This window comes from Talpa europaea, assembly GCF_964194135.1.
Source record: "Talpa europaea genome assembly, chromosome: 11".
NCBI classification, from domain to species: domain Eukaryota; kingdom Metazoa; phylum Chordata; class Mammalia; order Eulipotyphla; family Talpidae; genus Talpa; species Talpa europaea.
The window spans coordinates 8,861,208-8,875,237 of record NC_140078.1 but is presented as its reverse complement, the minus strand read 5'-3'; the positions used below and the strand labels follow the sequence as shown (position 1 = coordinate 8,875,237).

At 52.2% G+C, this 14,030-nt stretch overlaps 1 protein-coding gene across 3 annotated transcripts in view; it reads left to right on the top strand.

Moving 5' to 3' along the window:
- EYA2 (EYA transcriptional coactivator and phosphatase 2) overlaps window positions 1-5,926 on the top strand; it is a gene marked incomplete at its 3' end in the record, with an annotated part of 128,396 nt that extends 122,470 nt beyond the window's left edge. For all 3 annotated transcript variants that reach the window (XM_084247047.1, XM_084247048.1, XM_084247046.1), the window contains one exon: window positions 5,846-5,926. In XM_084247047.1, the coding sequence (XP_084103173.1) occupies window positions 5,846-5,926 (81 nt within the window). The remainder of the gene's footprint in view (window positions 1-5,845) is intronic.
- Between the last annotated feature and the right edge of the window lie 8,104 nt (window positions 5,927-14,030).

The following is a 14,030-nucleotide window of genomic DNA, read 5'->3' as shown; positions in this document are numbered from 1 at the left end:
AGGAAGTGCAAAAACGTTCAGAGTCTAAGAGGATAACACCCACGAGAAGAGGGAGGGCTGCAGGAGGGAAGCTTAGAAGGCTTTGCATATACTGTTCCATCTGCCCGGCTCCCCCACTCCCTGGCTCACAGGGACTCACCCTTCAGCTCAACTTCAACACTTCCAGAGGCAAAAATTCCCTGACCCAGGATCAGGCTGCCCATGGCTCCTCCCAGCTGCCCAGAGTCCTCCTTCGGGGGATTGTCATAAAAGAAGGACTTGATGATCAATGGCTCCATTACTGACTCTCCAGCTTGTGTGTAAGCTGTTAGCTGAGCACCTACTGTGTGCTGACCAGTTACAGGCACTGGGGATCCTCATTGTGCAGAACATACCCAGCTCTCACCCTGGGCACAGGCCATGAACCCATGCGGTGAGTGTTAGGAGGTGCCAAGAGCTTTGGAGGAAAATAAAGCAGGAAACAGAAACAGAGGGACATGGGCGAGGCAGTTTGCAAGAATAGATAGTGTTCAAGGCAGGCCTCTCTGCAAGGTGACATCTGAGCAAAGACGGGGGCTGGGGGCAGGTCAGGTACCCTGGCCATTGCCAGAGTCCTTGCTTTTACTCTTAATGTGTATTTATTTCTGGGATTTAAAAATGAATTTATTTAGAGGGAAAATATTAATGACAGAGATCATCACGACAGGACCACACCTGCGGATTATCCCATGAACTCACTGGGTTTCAGGAACACCAGCTCCCCTGCAGTCTGGTTGGTCAGACTGCCCAAAGGCACTTGGGCCTGGGCCCAAGGGGGCTGTCAGAGCCCCCGCCCCTTTTCCAAGTTCAGACCTAATGGAAATCTCTGCCCTAAGCAAGTGACACAGACAGAACACAGCTTGGCTTCTATCAGAGTTGGAGTGGAGAACCCAGCTTGGGCCTAAGTCCCCGGGCACCCCCATACCTGCCCTCTGGTTCTCACCTGGAGAATGACAGGGACATTCACACACCTGCCTGCTCACCAGGCAGAGAGGGTGGTTAGGGCAATACAGCGAATGTTTTGAAATGATCCCTTTACTGAAATAAAATGCTATTGGATAATATAATCTACCTAACACCATCCAGTCCAAAAGACGGCTAAATAATGGACTGTCAACGAGAAAGGGAAAGTCATTTACACTCAAAATAAGGTGTTTCAGCATGTCAGTGTTCAAGCACAAATCCCAGTGCTCGGCCCCAAATACGCCATCGCTGTGGCTGTGGCTGGCAAACGCAGAGGGACGCGGGAGAGCAGGTGCTGCTGCCATAACGTGGCCCCTCCCAACTGCTAAGCTGCTAACCTCCAGGAAGGTTCAGAACAAAGCAAAATACAGACCTTCCTTGGTTTACACACTGGTTGCACCTCCAGGTTTTATAATAAACACACAAAGCATATTTGTATGTTACCTATAAAGTGAAGAGCTCAGGCTATTAGGAACAGGTCTGTACTTACTTGAGTATCTGGCCAGACATTTGAAAATCACCCAGGTCCAAGGTGTGTGGGATGAGGCAGGGGGAGTCTGCTCCTACCTGCAGGGGGAACAAATCACCAAGACATCAAAAAAAAAAAATCACACCTGTAGAAATTCCCACGATGACCCCTAGGGGGCAGCCTGTTCCTCCTTTGAGAACTGTTGGTCTGGGGTCACACTCCACTATGAGGCCAGCGGGAGCCCACTGAGGGGCCAGAGATTCTGTGGGCCACACACCCCAGCCTGGTTCAGCATGCCACCTGGGGAGCACATTCGCCCTAAATCCAGCTCCACCCGGGTCAGAGAGGGGGCCGTCGCCCATTAGTGAGAAAGGCTGAGCACTGGCAGCTCCTGCCTGATGGATGGGAGTCATTAGCCTCAGCCACCCGACACCTGAGCTGCGTGAAATATGGTGACATGACCAGGGGCTTTGACTGTTCCAGCTGACAGTGGTGTTAATGTCTCCAGATCGGAGGGTGATTTGTCTCCGCCTCCCTACAAGTGATAAATCTACCTGCACTCTGGAACCGTCGGACCTGGGCTGGGGGTGGCTGAGACATTCTCTTCTACCTCTGCTCGTTTCCTCCCAGAAATACAAATGAATTCCACTCTAAAGGGGAGCAGGATTGGCTGGGCAGCACCCAGCATCCATCTCTGCAGAGAAAGGGAGGCTTGGCCGGGTTGAGGAGGGATGAGGCACCGGGGCGATTGACAGGCATTCACAAGATGGCGTCTGTTGCGCATAATGGACAATTTTCTGCTTTCCTCTGTGAAAGAAAAAAGCGGAAAAGACGTGTTCATTGAGGACTTCACCTGAGAAACTCACCTTCCCTCTTTCCCCCTCCCGTCCTCTTGTCATTCCTCCCACAAATATTTCTTGAGCACCTACTCTGTGCTAGGACCGCAGCAAGAGAGCCATGAACGTGGCTTTCCAAGCTTGAACTCACCTCCGGGCCTTTGCACTTGCTGTATTTGCTGCCTCGACAGCTTCCTCCCAACCTGTTTGCAAGTTTCCCACTTTTTCATCCTCTGGGTTCTACTTAAAGGTCACCCCTCCTTAGACTCCTCCCCTGACCAGCTATCAAAAATCAGTCCCCTCCTCCCAGTTATTTCTACCCGACTTCCACATTTTATCTCCTTCCCGGCACTTATGAGATGAAATCACGCTGTTCATTATCTGTGACTCCAGTGAGAGCCTGTTGTGCCAAGCCTGCGGGCCGGCAAGGCGGGGGGGGCGGGGGGGTGGGAAGCTCCGAAGGCAAGGAGGCAGGCATGGGCCCAGTGGGGGCGGGGAGTGGGGTGGCTAGGAGCTGGAAGGCAGGTGGGGCACTGAGCCTCCCAATCACCCCCAATCTTTATGCTCTTTCTCTGGGCTCTCTCTGGCATTCTCTCATGGTCTTACCTCTTCTGTAATCATGTCGCTCATCCTCTCGTAGGAGTCTTCCCGTAGCCATCCTCCTGTCTGAGTGACGCCGCCCTAGAGTCCTGCCTCCAGGCTCAGGTGTGCCCACTTACGCATGCCCAAACCCATTCTCCAGGTGTCCGCCATCAGATACTCGTGCCCCGAGCCCAAGCTCCCAAATGCCTCCTGCATTAGACAATCAGGGCCACAAAAGATAGCCACAGAGGCTAGTGGCATAAAAACCTTGACCAATTCACTTCCCCTTCAGAGCCCTATGCATGTGTGCCACCTGTGCAGAAGGCCCCTCTGGGGACACAGCAGTGGACAAAGTCCCTACCCTCCAGGTGATTTTCTCATCTCAAGATCCTTAAGCACATCTGCAAAATCCCTTTAGCCATGTGGACATCTTTGGGGGCTACTATTCTGCCCACCACAGACCAGAAAGTAAAGGTGAGCAATGATAAAAAGAGCTGGCATAGTAATAAGTGCAGCGCCCCCATCAGGAAAGGACTTGGGGTGATCTGGGAACCAAAGGACATTTATGAAGCTTCTACTCCAGGCAGCTGCATTACCACAGGATGCAGGCATCATGTTCATTAAGCACCATATGTTTCCACACTAAATAATTTAAGGCCAATGACTGAAGAAGGCTCAGTATCTTTTTGTTGCTGGTAGCAGAAAACCTTTGTAATGATGTTTAAACGTGCTCACCTAACAAAATTAGAAGCAATTGTGCCCTAGGTTGTTTCAGTGGGTCAGAAATAACCCCAACATCCATTTCCATCATTTTGCTCTGCTTTTCTAAACATCTTTGGCTTCTTAGTTCCTCATGCCTTGCCTCATGACCTCAAAGCAGCTGCCACGGTTCCAGGCATCACATACTAACATGATAGCATCCAAAATAGGGATAGTCAGGACCAAGGAGTTCTCAGGTGCCTCTCTCTAATCATGGAAGAAAACCTTCCCCAGAAATCCCCGACCAGCATCTTCATTGGTTTCAACAGATCACAAGGATACAGGACAAATCCCTGAGAACAAGGCTGGGGTTGCCATGGCTAACTTAAACCATCATTAGTCACCCCCATATCTGACCCTAGTGCTGGCAAATTCCAAGCTCTGGAAGCAAGAAAGAAGGAGGATGGGTACTGGGTAGGTACCAGCTTTAGCCAGTGGTTAAATTTTCCAGTGAATAAAAATATAGTCAGGTTTCTTCTTTGGAACCAGACACGGCCCTCGGTGCTTCAGTCTCCTCATCTGTAAAGTGAGTGAACATGGCGCCTCTTTCTGAGGGCTAGCAATCAGGTTAATGGGGCGATGCACGTAACTTGTTGAACAAAGTGCCTGGCACACAGTAGGCACTTAGCAAGTGTTACTGATTTAGTATGGCTGCAGTCATGACCCTAATGATGACTGGCTGGCCGGCCGGCAATTTCACTTTGGCTAGATCAATTCTCTCTTTTCTCATCCCCCATTTGGAAAAGTGGTTTTGTTTTTGTTTCCTGGTTTTTTGTTGTTCTTTTTGGTTTTTGTTTTTCAGTTTTGGTTTTTTGGGGTTTTGGGGGGTGATTCAATGTGATGATAAACATCAAGTACTTAGCACCGTGTCTGGCTCAAGGAGTGAAATAAGTGGATTTGAAAGATCTTTCTTGAAAACATTGTATGTCACAGACTTACACAATGAAAGCCAAACAGCATCATGACAGACACATGGACCCCTCGCCCCATCCCTATACCCCCGTGCACACGCGTGCACACACACACACGCACACACACACGCACGCACGCATGCTCTGCACTGCATGATGCTTCCCCCGGCCCCCTGAACCTCAGAATCCTTGTCCATCTTCCTTGGCTCAGACACCCTCGGTGTAACCCCTTCCCTTCAACTACCTGCCATGACACCCTGGGTTCAGTCCTCAGCACCCCTCCTCCTACAGGACAGCTGTCCGCCCCCACCATTCTCTGTCCCCAAAAAAGGGGCCGCTTCCTCCTGCTGGCTCCCCTGCCATCTCACTCTGCCTGCCTTAGTGATTTTTCTGTCTTCACAATACAGTCTTACTATTTTGAAAACTGCTGGGAACACCCCAGATTCACCCCTCCACGTCCACGCAGTCTGCCGTGCATGCTTCCTGTCGCTGGCCTGTGTTCTGCAGACATGTCCTCGTGTTCACACACATAATCCTAACGGGGGCGGGCGCCCGGTGTCCCGCCAGCCCATGTGCCCATGACAGCTGTGTGCAGGAGCACACGCCTAAGGCCACCCCACGGGGGTGGGACAGCAGAGCCTGGCACGCAGCACCTGTGCCAGGGAAGCACCTCACTGGTTTCCCGGCACCTGAGTGGTCCTCCCCGGCCAGCATCATCATGCCTGGCCCGCGTGCTTCACCCCCGCTGTGCCCACACGGGCCCACAGCCTCTGATGCTTCCCTTCCATCAGCGCACACATGTGAGACTGAAAGCGTGCTGTGCCAAGACGGCAGGGCACGCACCCCCTGCTGTGAAGAAAAGAAAACCAAAACCACAGAGAACACAGCTTTGCAGCCCGCTTCGCCCCGGCCGCCCCCTCAGGCCAGCTCTGGCCCGCTGGAGCTTCGCGAGCGGTGGGGACACACACGCCTGGCTGAGGTTTCTCCTCGGGGTAGCAGGACTGAGAACAGCCCCACCTGAGACCGCGCTGTAAACAGAGGGAGGCCAGGTAGCCGGCTTGCAGGGAGGGCAGGGCCAGCGCAGCCGGACACGCAGGGGCCCAGAAAAGGTGGGCACTGCTTGGCCACACCGGTGGGTGCCGGCCCCATCAGGGTCTGCCAGTAACGGGACGCGCCTCCCGACTGGGGAATGCCCCCACGCCAGACTAACCCGCTTGACCCCTGAGCAGGCTGCCCGCAGGTGCGGGGTCCAGGGGGTGGTGGGGCCTGGAGCGGGGCCTAACCGTGCGGCCTGTTCTGTGTTGCAGCACAACATGCCCTTCTGGCGGATATCCTGCCACGCCGACCTGGAGGCCCTGCGGCACGCGCTGGAGCTCGAGTACTTATAACCAGCGGCCTCGCCCGGCACCCGGCCCTGAGCCCACCCGCGCCCCTCGCCTCCCCGCCTCCCCACCTCCCCGCCAGATGCTGGACACCCGGCAGGGCCCCTACAGCCAAGAGGACGTTTCTGGTGACCAGAGCTGTCCTTGCAGCCCCACAAGAGTCCGAGGAGCGGAGCACCCAACTGTGGCTTTGGAATATTTCACTTTGGGGAGAGGGGCTGGCTCAAAGTCCAGACTTTTCTACAAGACTCAGAACAAAAGCAAGGAGTTGCTGATGTGGAGCAGGGCTAGTGACGAGGAGAGGACAGGCTCATTGTTTTTTCTTCCTTTTTAATTTATGGACTGATCTCATTACCCTGGTATTACACTCTCGTACCTGTGTTGTTGGTTTTCTTAGTCGTTGGTTTGGTTTTGTTCTTCAAACTGGCATGCGGGGTGGCGCACAGTTCTGATCAAGCGCTCTGCTCCAGGTTGTACTCTGGGGGGACAATCATTCTCTGAACATTAGTGAGGGAGGTGATTCGGGGCGTCGGGAAGATTCTTGCTTATTTTTGTTTTTAAGGACCTGACCTGATGTCATGTGGACAGTGCACGTGCCTTATGCTGCCATCTTGTTTTCTAGGAAGAGGGAACCCTGGGAGGAGGCGGTACTTTGTGAGGGAACAAAGGCATTAAATAAAACCAGGTTTACATTTTGAAGTGGGGGCGGGTGTCGCTGCTTTATTGCTACTCTTGACACTCCCAAATGTGTTGGTCTTTCCCGGAAGCTTTTCTGTCACAGAAGAATAAAATCCAACTTGAGTTGGCTTAAGCCAAAAAAAAAAAAAAAAAAATGACTCCAGCATTTCAAGGGATAACTATCTTCAGGTAAAGCAGGATCCAGGTGATCACATGACTCCAGGGTCAGCTTACTTATCACTCTCTTCCTCGTGTGGCCAGGATGACCCCAACAATCTTTCAGCAAAACAATACAAACGCCCCAGGATTGTCTTATTGATCAAACCTGATTCATGTGCTAGTGGTGATGGATTTAGGGTTCAGTCACTCATGAACAGAACGTTGGGGAGAGTCGGTCTCCCAAACAAAAAAATCAGTGAGCTGGTACTAAAAGAACTGGTGGAAATGGGAGTTGGAAACTATAACTGATTTCCATTCCATTGATAGGACTTTATTCTCTAGCGGATGAGCCAAGAATTCAGGGTAGGGCACAAGGAGGGACATCTGAAGGCATCTTGAGCAGCTTTTGTTCCCACAGAGGACCAACCAGAGCCCGAATCCATTCTGACTGGATGCTAAGATAAGCTCCTTCCTCTACCCATGTGGGTGAAATCCAGGGCTACCAACTGGCAGGTATCCATGTTAGTGAAGATAGGAGATGACTTAGTGATGGAGTCTAAGAGCTAGAATTTCTGATGGATAGAAAACCATCTCTGAGGATAAAATAGACTCACCCACTAGCTGCTAAGCTCCTTGGCAGCAGAGGGAGTTGGTTTTTATCTCTGATCCCCAAAATCAAGCAGAGTTAGGTGCTTGTAATCAGCCCACAGAGTGGATACTGACCCAAATTCGAACCCCATTATAGATGAGCTGTAAAGAAGGATGGAGCTATAATCGGAATCATAGTCAGATGGGTTGTGGGATGTGAGCATTTGGATGAGTGAATGGATGGATGGCTAAGTAGTTGGGAGGTGGATGGGCACCTGATTGGATGGCTGAGTGATTAGCAGGTAGCTGGGTCGCTGGGTGGCTAGCGAATGCATGGGTAACTATGTTAGGATAACTGGACAGATAGTTCTATAGATCACACATGAATGGATAAACGGGTGGATAATTTACAGGTGAATGAATTGATGACCGAATGAGTATATGGAGACATGAATAGATGGATGGTAGTTCAGTTCTGTGGATGGTTGAGTGATTTGATAGAAAGATGGATAGATGGTGGGTGAGCGGATAAATGAGCGAGTAGCTGTTTGAATGGGTAGATGAGTGACATGACTCATAGTTGATGGGCAGTTGATAGTCATGATATGATGGCTGACATGTGGGGGTGAGGGTGGCATGACAGATGAATGAATAGTTCGATGGAGGTGAAGAATCTTTAAAATTGCTGAACACATTTGGGTCAGCCTCACTATTATCTACCAGCTTAAATTGCTTTTAGAATGAGCGGCGTTCTACTGGTAAACCGGCTTCTGGTTGCAGTAGAGAAAGATATTGGAGGGAGCAGAGCACCTTGGAAAGTCAGTGATATGAACACGCCTGGATCCTCTGTCTCCCCATTGTTTACCACCCTGCCCCTCAGGCTCCACTTGTAATCACGCTCTATCCATCCCTCCCTTCCTGCCACCACCAAAGCCCACTGCCAGTAATTTTCTGTTTTAGAGTCAAAGAATAAAATACTTATAAAAAATAACTTCTCAGAGTTGGCTTCCATTAGAGGCTCTATCAATAGAATTTCAGACATCAACACAGAAAGAGATTTTAGGTGAAATAGATAAACTTCCCCCTTTAACTCTGATACTTACCTCCAAGATGGTCTGCTTCTCTGTTGTGATAACGAAATGTCAAAGACTGGTGCTGACAGAAGCTAGCAGTCCACAATCCGTAATATAACTGGTGTAGCCTGAGTTCTAGATGATTCTGAGCTACCAGGTACAAAGCCAGTATCTTTATCATCTCTGTATACTTGGTACTTAAAAGAGTCTGGCACAAAGGTGACACTAAATGAATGTTGGAAGATGGCTGGATGATGGGTGCGTGATGGATGGTCAGGTGAATGATGGTTGATGGTGGTGGGTAGATGAATGGATGGATATGTGGCTAATGAACTTATGGGAAGCTAAAATTCCATGGCCATAGGCTGTTTGCCTTTATTGTACCCCCAGAAGTACAGCTCTCTAGAACATTCTTAGAATTAGAGTAACAGAATTATTCAGCACTCACAAATAAAAGTGCCATATTCCTGCTGCTTCCCATTGCCTGCTCGGCGCCGGCGAGGCAGTGCTCAGTGGTGACCACCAGAGGGCAGTGCCACCCCACAGCTAGCCGAGCTGCCCGCAGGTGCCACCTGAAGTTGGACAAGAATCCGCCATTCAAGGCGCCCGAGAGAGTTCCAGAAGTGTCACCTTCAGACCAGGGATTGCTTCGATGAAATGGCGGCCTGGTGGATGATGTCTTCAGGCCCAGGAGTGGACAGGTGGAGTGCTGTGGCCACAGCAGGATCCCGGCAGAGGGCCGGGTTTGTGCCCAGGGCCCAGGGGACACTGTGGGGCCTCCAGAACAAGAGGCCCCTGGGCTGAGCAGTGCGCCTTCCTCTGCCAGCTTTCAACCTCGGTTGCTCTCATTTTAGTGATGTGATTGTATCATAGTTAAAATTGTTCCCCCAAAGTTGGGATTTGTTTTCATCCTGGGGTGGCAATCAGCCTGCTTCAGAAAAATACTGGCTGTTGTTTTTTAATTCAACTATTAAGTATTTGGTTCAAATGAGTATTTGCTGCAGGTGAGGAGGGTGTCTTCCTGCCGCTGTAACCCCCACCCTCTCAGCTCTCCTCTCTCAGTCCTGGGGTCCTCCTGGCCACCTGGTATTGTGACTGAATGAAAAACTGCAATTACAGGGCCTCCTTGGTGGCGCAAGAAGTTAAATCTCAGCACTGTGAAACTATCCCCAGCCACTGCAGCATGAGTTCGATCCCCGGCCAGGGAGCTGACCCACATGGAGCAGCAGACCTCTCCTGTCTCGCCCGTTGTTGTACTGTATTTCAGTCAAGCCACCTGTTCTGCTCCCCACTCTGATGAATCTTCTCACCTCCTGTACCTCTGGCCTGTACCCCAGTTCTTGTATGCATAAATAAATAAATCTTTAAAAAAAAGCTGCAGTCACAGCTGGGCCTGCATTTGCATGTGATCAGCTGGAGCCACACCTCAGAGACCTCTAAGAGCTGGTTTGGTTCTTTTCTTTTTTCATAATGGGAAAATACCTTTCTATCGAAAGTGGAAAAACGGTGCGGGGGGCGGGGGGGGGGCCTCCCTGGTGGTGCAAGCACCGCACTATAAAGCACCGCACTATAAAGCAATCTGCAGCCTCTGCAGCATGAGTTCAGCATGAGTTCGATCCCCAGGAGGCCAGGGAGCAACCTACATGGCACAGCAGACCTCTCCTGTCTCGCCCGCTGCTCCCCTCAGTAGTGTACTTTGGTCAGTCTGCCTGTTCTGTTCTCCGCTCTGTCTCTGGTGAATCTTCTCACCCCCCACATCTCTGGTCTGTACCCCAGCTCTTGTATGCATGAATAAATCTTTTTTTTAAAAAATGGAAAAACAGGGCCTCCCCGGTGGCGCAGAGGTTGAGCGCTGGGTTGCGAAGCTGCCCGCGGCCTCTGCAGCGCCGGTTCGATCCCCGGCTGCTCCCGGGCCACCGGAGGAGGGTCCCACATGGCGCGCAGACCTCTCCTGCCGCCCGCTGCTCCCCTCAGCAGTGTACTTCGGTCCTTCTGCCTGCTCTGCTCCCCGCTCTGGCTCTGGTGAATTCCCTCATCCTCCCTTTCTTCTGACTGTACCCAGTGCTTGTATAAACAAAACAAACAAACAAACAAATAAATAAAAACATACCTCTATTAAAAAGAAAAAAGAAAAAAGAAAAAGAAAAAAAAAAAAAAAGGAAAAACAAAAGCAAGCCAAAGGGCCCATGTACTTCATGGAGAAAATAGATGCACAAATCTCTTCTAACATTTCATATGCAAAGAAACTGTGTTTCGGTCAGTGTCTCCCCAACTTGTTTTCACTAGTTGCTGCCTGGTCCTGGGAGCAGAGTTCACAACTCCTCCACTGCCCTGTATCTACCTGCCTCTTGTACTGCCCTGTATGTACCTCTGTGGCCAGCACCTGAAATTGCTTGACTGAGGATGAACGTCTAATTAATGGATGAGTGACTTTTCCACAAAAGCTTCTCTGGTGATGACAAAAATACATTAAGGGTTGAAAGCAGGACTTTTTTTTGGTGTCATCAGACTGGGTTCAAGTTCACCTTTTGCTACTGACTAGCTGTGTGACCTCAGGCAGCTTCCTCAATCTCTCTAGGCCTCATGTCCTCAGTAACCACATGCAGATTATTAGGGTGCAATGTGGTGAATTGCCTGGAATGCAGAAGCTGCTGTGTAAATGCTATTCCCTTCTTCAGTTCACCAAGGTGAACCAAGGTCGGTACTTAAATGTCATAACAAGCTGTCTAGTGCCCACTGATCCAGGGGCCGTTAACATGCATTACTCCCCGAAAAGAGTCCTGAGCAGGTAGAGCCCTGAGCCAGATGGCAAAGCCAAGGCTCTCACCCCCTGCCACATCTCTGCCCTGTTCAACGCCCAACCATCCATCCTCACTTTGTGGCACCTCCTGGACCGAAGAGAGTGGAAAGCTGGAAACTCAATTCCCCAGACTCCCTTGCAGTCAAGGGGCTGCAGCACCGAGGAACCCTTCAGCTGCATTCACCAGTGGCCTGGGAAGAGCTGATGGACACGGGCCTCCAGCCTGCTGGTGAGACACAGCAACGCTGGCGCATCTCCTCGGTCAGCAGCGATGCTTCCGGATCCTGCAGCTGGTGTCCAGCCACAGCGCCACCTGCCATGCTCCCCTCGTGGTCCTTTCAATACTGCTCCTGGGTCTGTCAGATTCAATGAGGGGAGCAGCCAGCTCTTACCCCAGGCGTGTGGGATAATTGAGTTATACAGGGGTGGGAGAAGGGAAGTGAGGTCTGAAAAGGGCACCTGGGGTCACCGACCAAGAACCCTGAGGCTCCATGAGGCACAACAGCCACCAAAGTGAGTCTGCAGGGGGCTCTGGTAGAGAGACAGGAGCATCGCCTCTGCAGCCACGTGTGCACGGTGGGCCCGGTGCCAGGCCAGGAGTGGGGAGGAACACCCGGGGGCAGCAAGCACAAGCAGGAGCCCACTGTGGACCGGGGCTGTCTGCCACGTCTTGCCATAGCAAGCTTGCAAGAGTGGAGGCCGTGGCTTCCCTTCCGCCTTCATCGCACACAGGTCAATTCTAACACACTCTGACCCGTTCAAGGGGAAGGCTTCTGGGAAACGTAGTTCCTGCCTAGCCAAGTGGACACAGTCCAGACTTCAGACCTGTTGGCTTATGAAACCGTCCTGCTTCCACTGGCCGAGTGACTCTACCCAAGTCCCTCTACTCTTGGCGGCCGGTGACTGACCAGAGAGCCCCGCAGTGGCTGCCGCCGGTGTTGTTGTCAACAGGAAGTCTTCTGTGTGGACTGTTTCCCACCTTAGGAGTCTGCGCCAGAAGCAGCAAGTCTCACTCCCCAGGCCTCCCTTGTAGGTAGCGTGTAAGCTTCTGACCAAGAGGCAACCAGTCAGACCCAGCTAGAGCCCAGGCTCAGCCCATCAGACAGACCCAGATAGAGGCCAGGCTCAGCCAATCAGAGGCCCAGAGGGAAACCAGGTTCAGTCAATCAAACACACCTAAATGGTACTTAGACTCAGTCAACTAGATACACCTCCTTAGCACCTAGACGTAGCCAATCCAGATTCACCACACGCGAGAGCTTGGGAAGTGGATTCTGATGTGTGGGATCCAGTCCAGCAAGGCAGCGGAAGGGACGTGCCCAGGGTCACTAAAGAGAGCGCAGTGTCTGGGCCCAGTAGCAGAGGCGCAGAGGTCCTGCAAGGTGATCTGGACACTGTTCGTGGCTGTAGTCTCCTGGCCGGTCTCTCTCACTTTCCCCAGAGCACTAGGGTCCACTTAATGTCCTTTAATAAATCCCTTGCCCGCTTAAACTACCTAGACTGGATCCTGACCTCTCCTCTAAATTCATTTAACCTCCAAGCCTGTCTCCCACCTTGACCTTGACCTCGACCTCTCCCTCGCTGACCTCATCCATCCCACCCCACCCTGAATGCCTCCACTCTGGCCTCACTGGCCAGCCTTCTCTTCCCGAAAGCTGCCAAGGGCCCCACCTCGGACCTTTTACATTTGTTCTTTCTTCTACCTGGGATCGTCTTCCAAGCAGCTTAGTGGCTCTCAAAACTGGCAACCCACTATCCTCACCTGAGTACCCAAGACCCACCTCAGAGAGGCAGGTGTCATTATTCAGGTAAGCAGGGATGATGTTGGGCATTTATTGGTTTGTTTAAAATCTTTTCAGGTGCTTCTAATGTTCGGTCAGCATCACAAATTGCTAGACTCTGCTGAGCCCCGCCTCCTCCAGGTTCCTGCTCACCGACCAGCTCCTTGGTGCTGCCCCCAAACACGGCCTCTGCGGACCAACCCTCCCTACCTGCTTATTCACCCGTCTGCTTAGGATCACACTGCATTTTTATGCACAGTTGGCTGCTTCCCAATGCGGATGTCAGCTGGAGGAGGACAGAGGCCACACCTGTTCCGCTCTCAGCTGTGTCTCGTGCTTGGCTCAGCCTCAGGAAGCAGCTGGAGGCGATGGACAGCTTTGTCCACCTCCCCGCTGGAGGCGCCCTCTGGGGCACGCAGTTCTTCTGGGAACCAGCAGGTGGCGAGCGTGCTCGGCTGCATTCCTGGTCACCCCTAGACAGTCCACACTGGCTGGGCCAGCCCGCCCGGCCCAAGACCTGCCATGCCAAGCGAAAGGTGCAGGGGCCCAGCACAGCCATGTGCCCCCCACCCCCGCTCTTCCTCATTCACTGATTCAGTCGAGGGCATCTGAGGCACTCAGCCCACACTAAAGCCCCGTCTGGAAACTGCAAGTCCCTCTTTGGCCACCGACCGGCACCGGGATGACGTGGGCCACCGCCGTCCTGGTTCTTGAGCGCCCTGCAGGTCTGCCTGCCGTGACCAGCGTCCGGAGGCCATCTAATGTCCACCGTCGAGGGACACTGGCCCACAGGAGGGACAAAGCCAGCCTGGAGCGAGTAAAAAGGGGTGGGAAGAGGGGTGTCACCTGCTGCCACTGGGGCCTAAAGGGGGGGGCAAGGACTTCCTCTGCATGTCTGTAAAGGTGGGCTCTCTCTGAGTCCCAAGTAGGGGCTCCCTACTTCCCCAGCTGGGGAGGGGGCTCGACAGATTACTAGTCACAGATGACTAGTCACGTAAACAGAGCAGCTAAGTCACCTTTTTTTTAAGCAG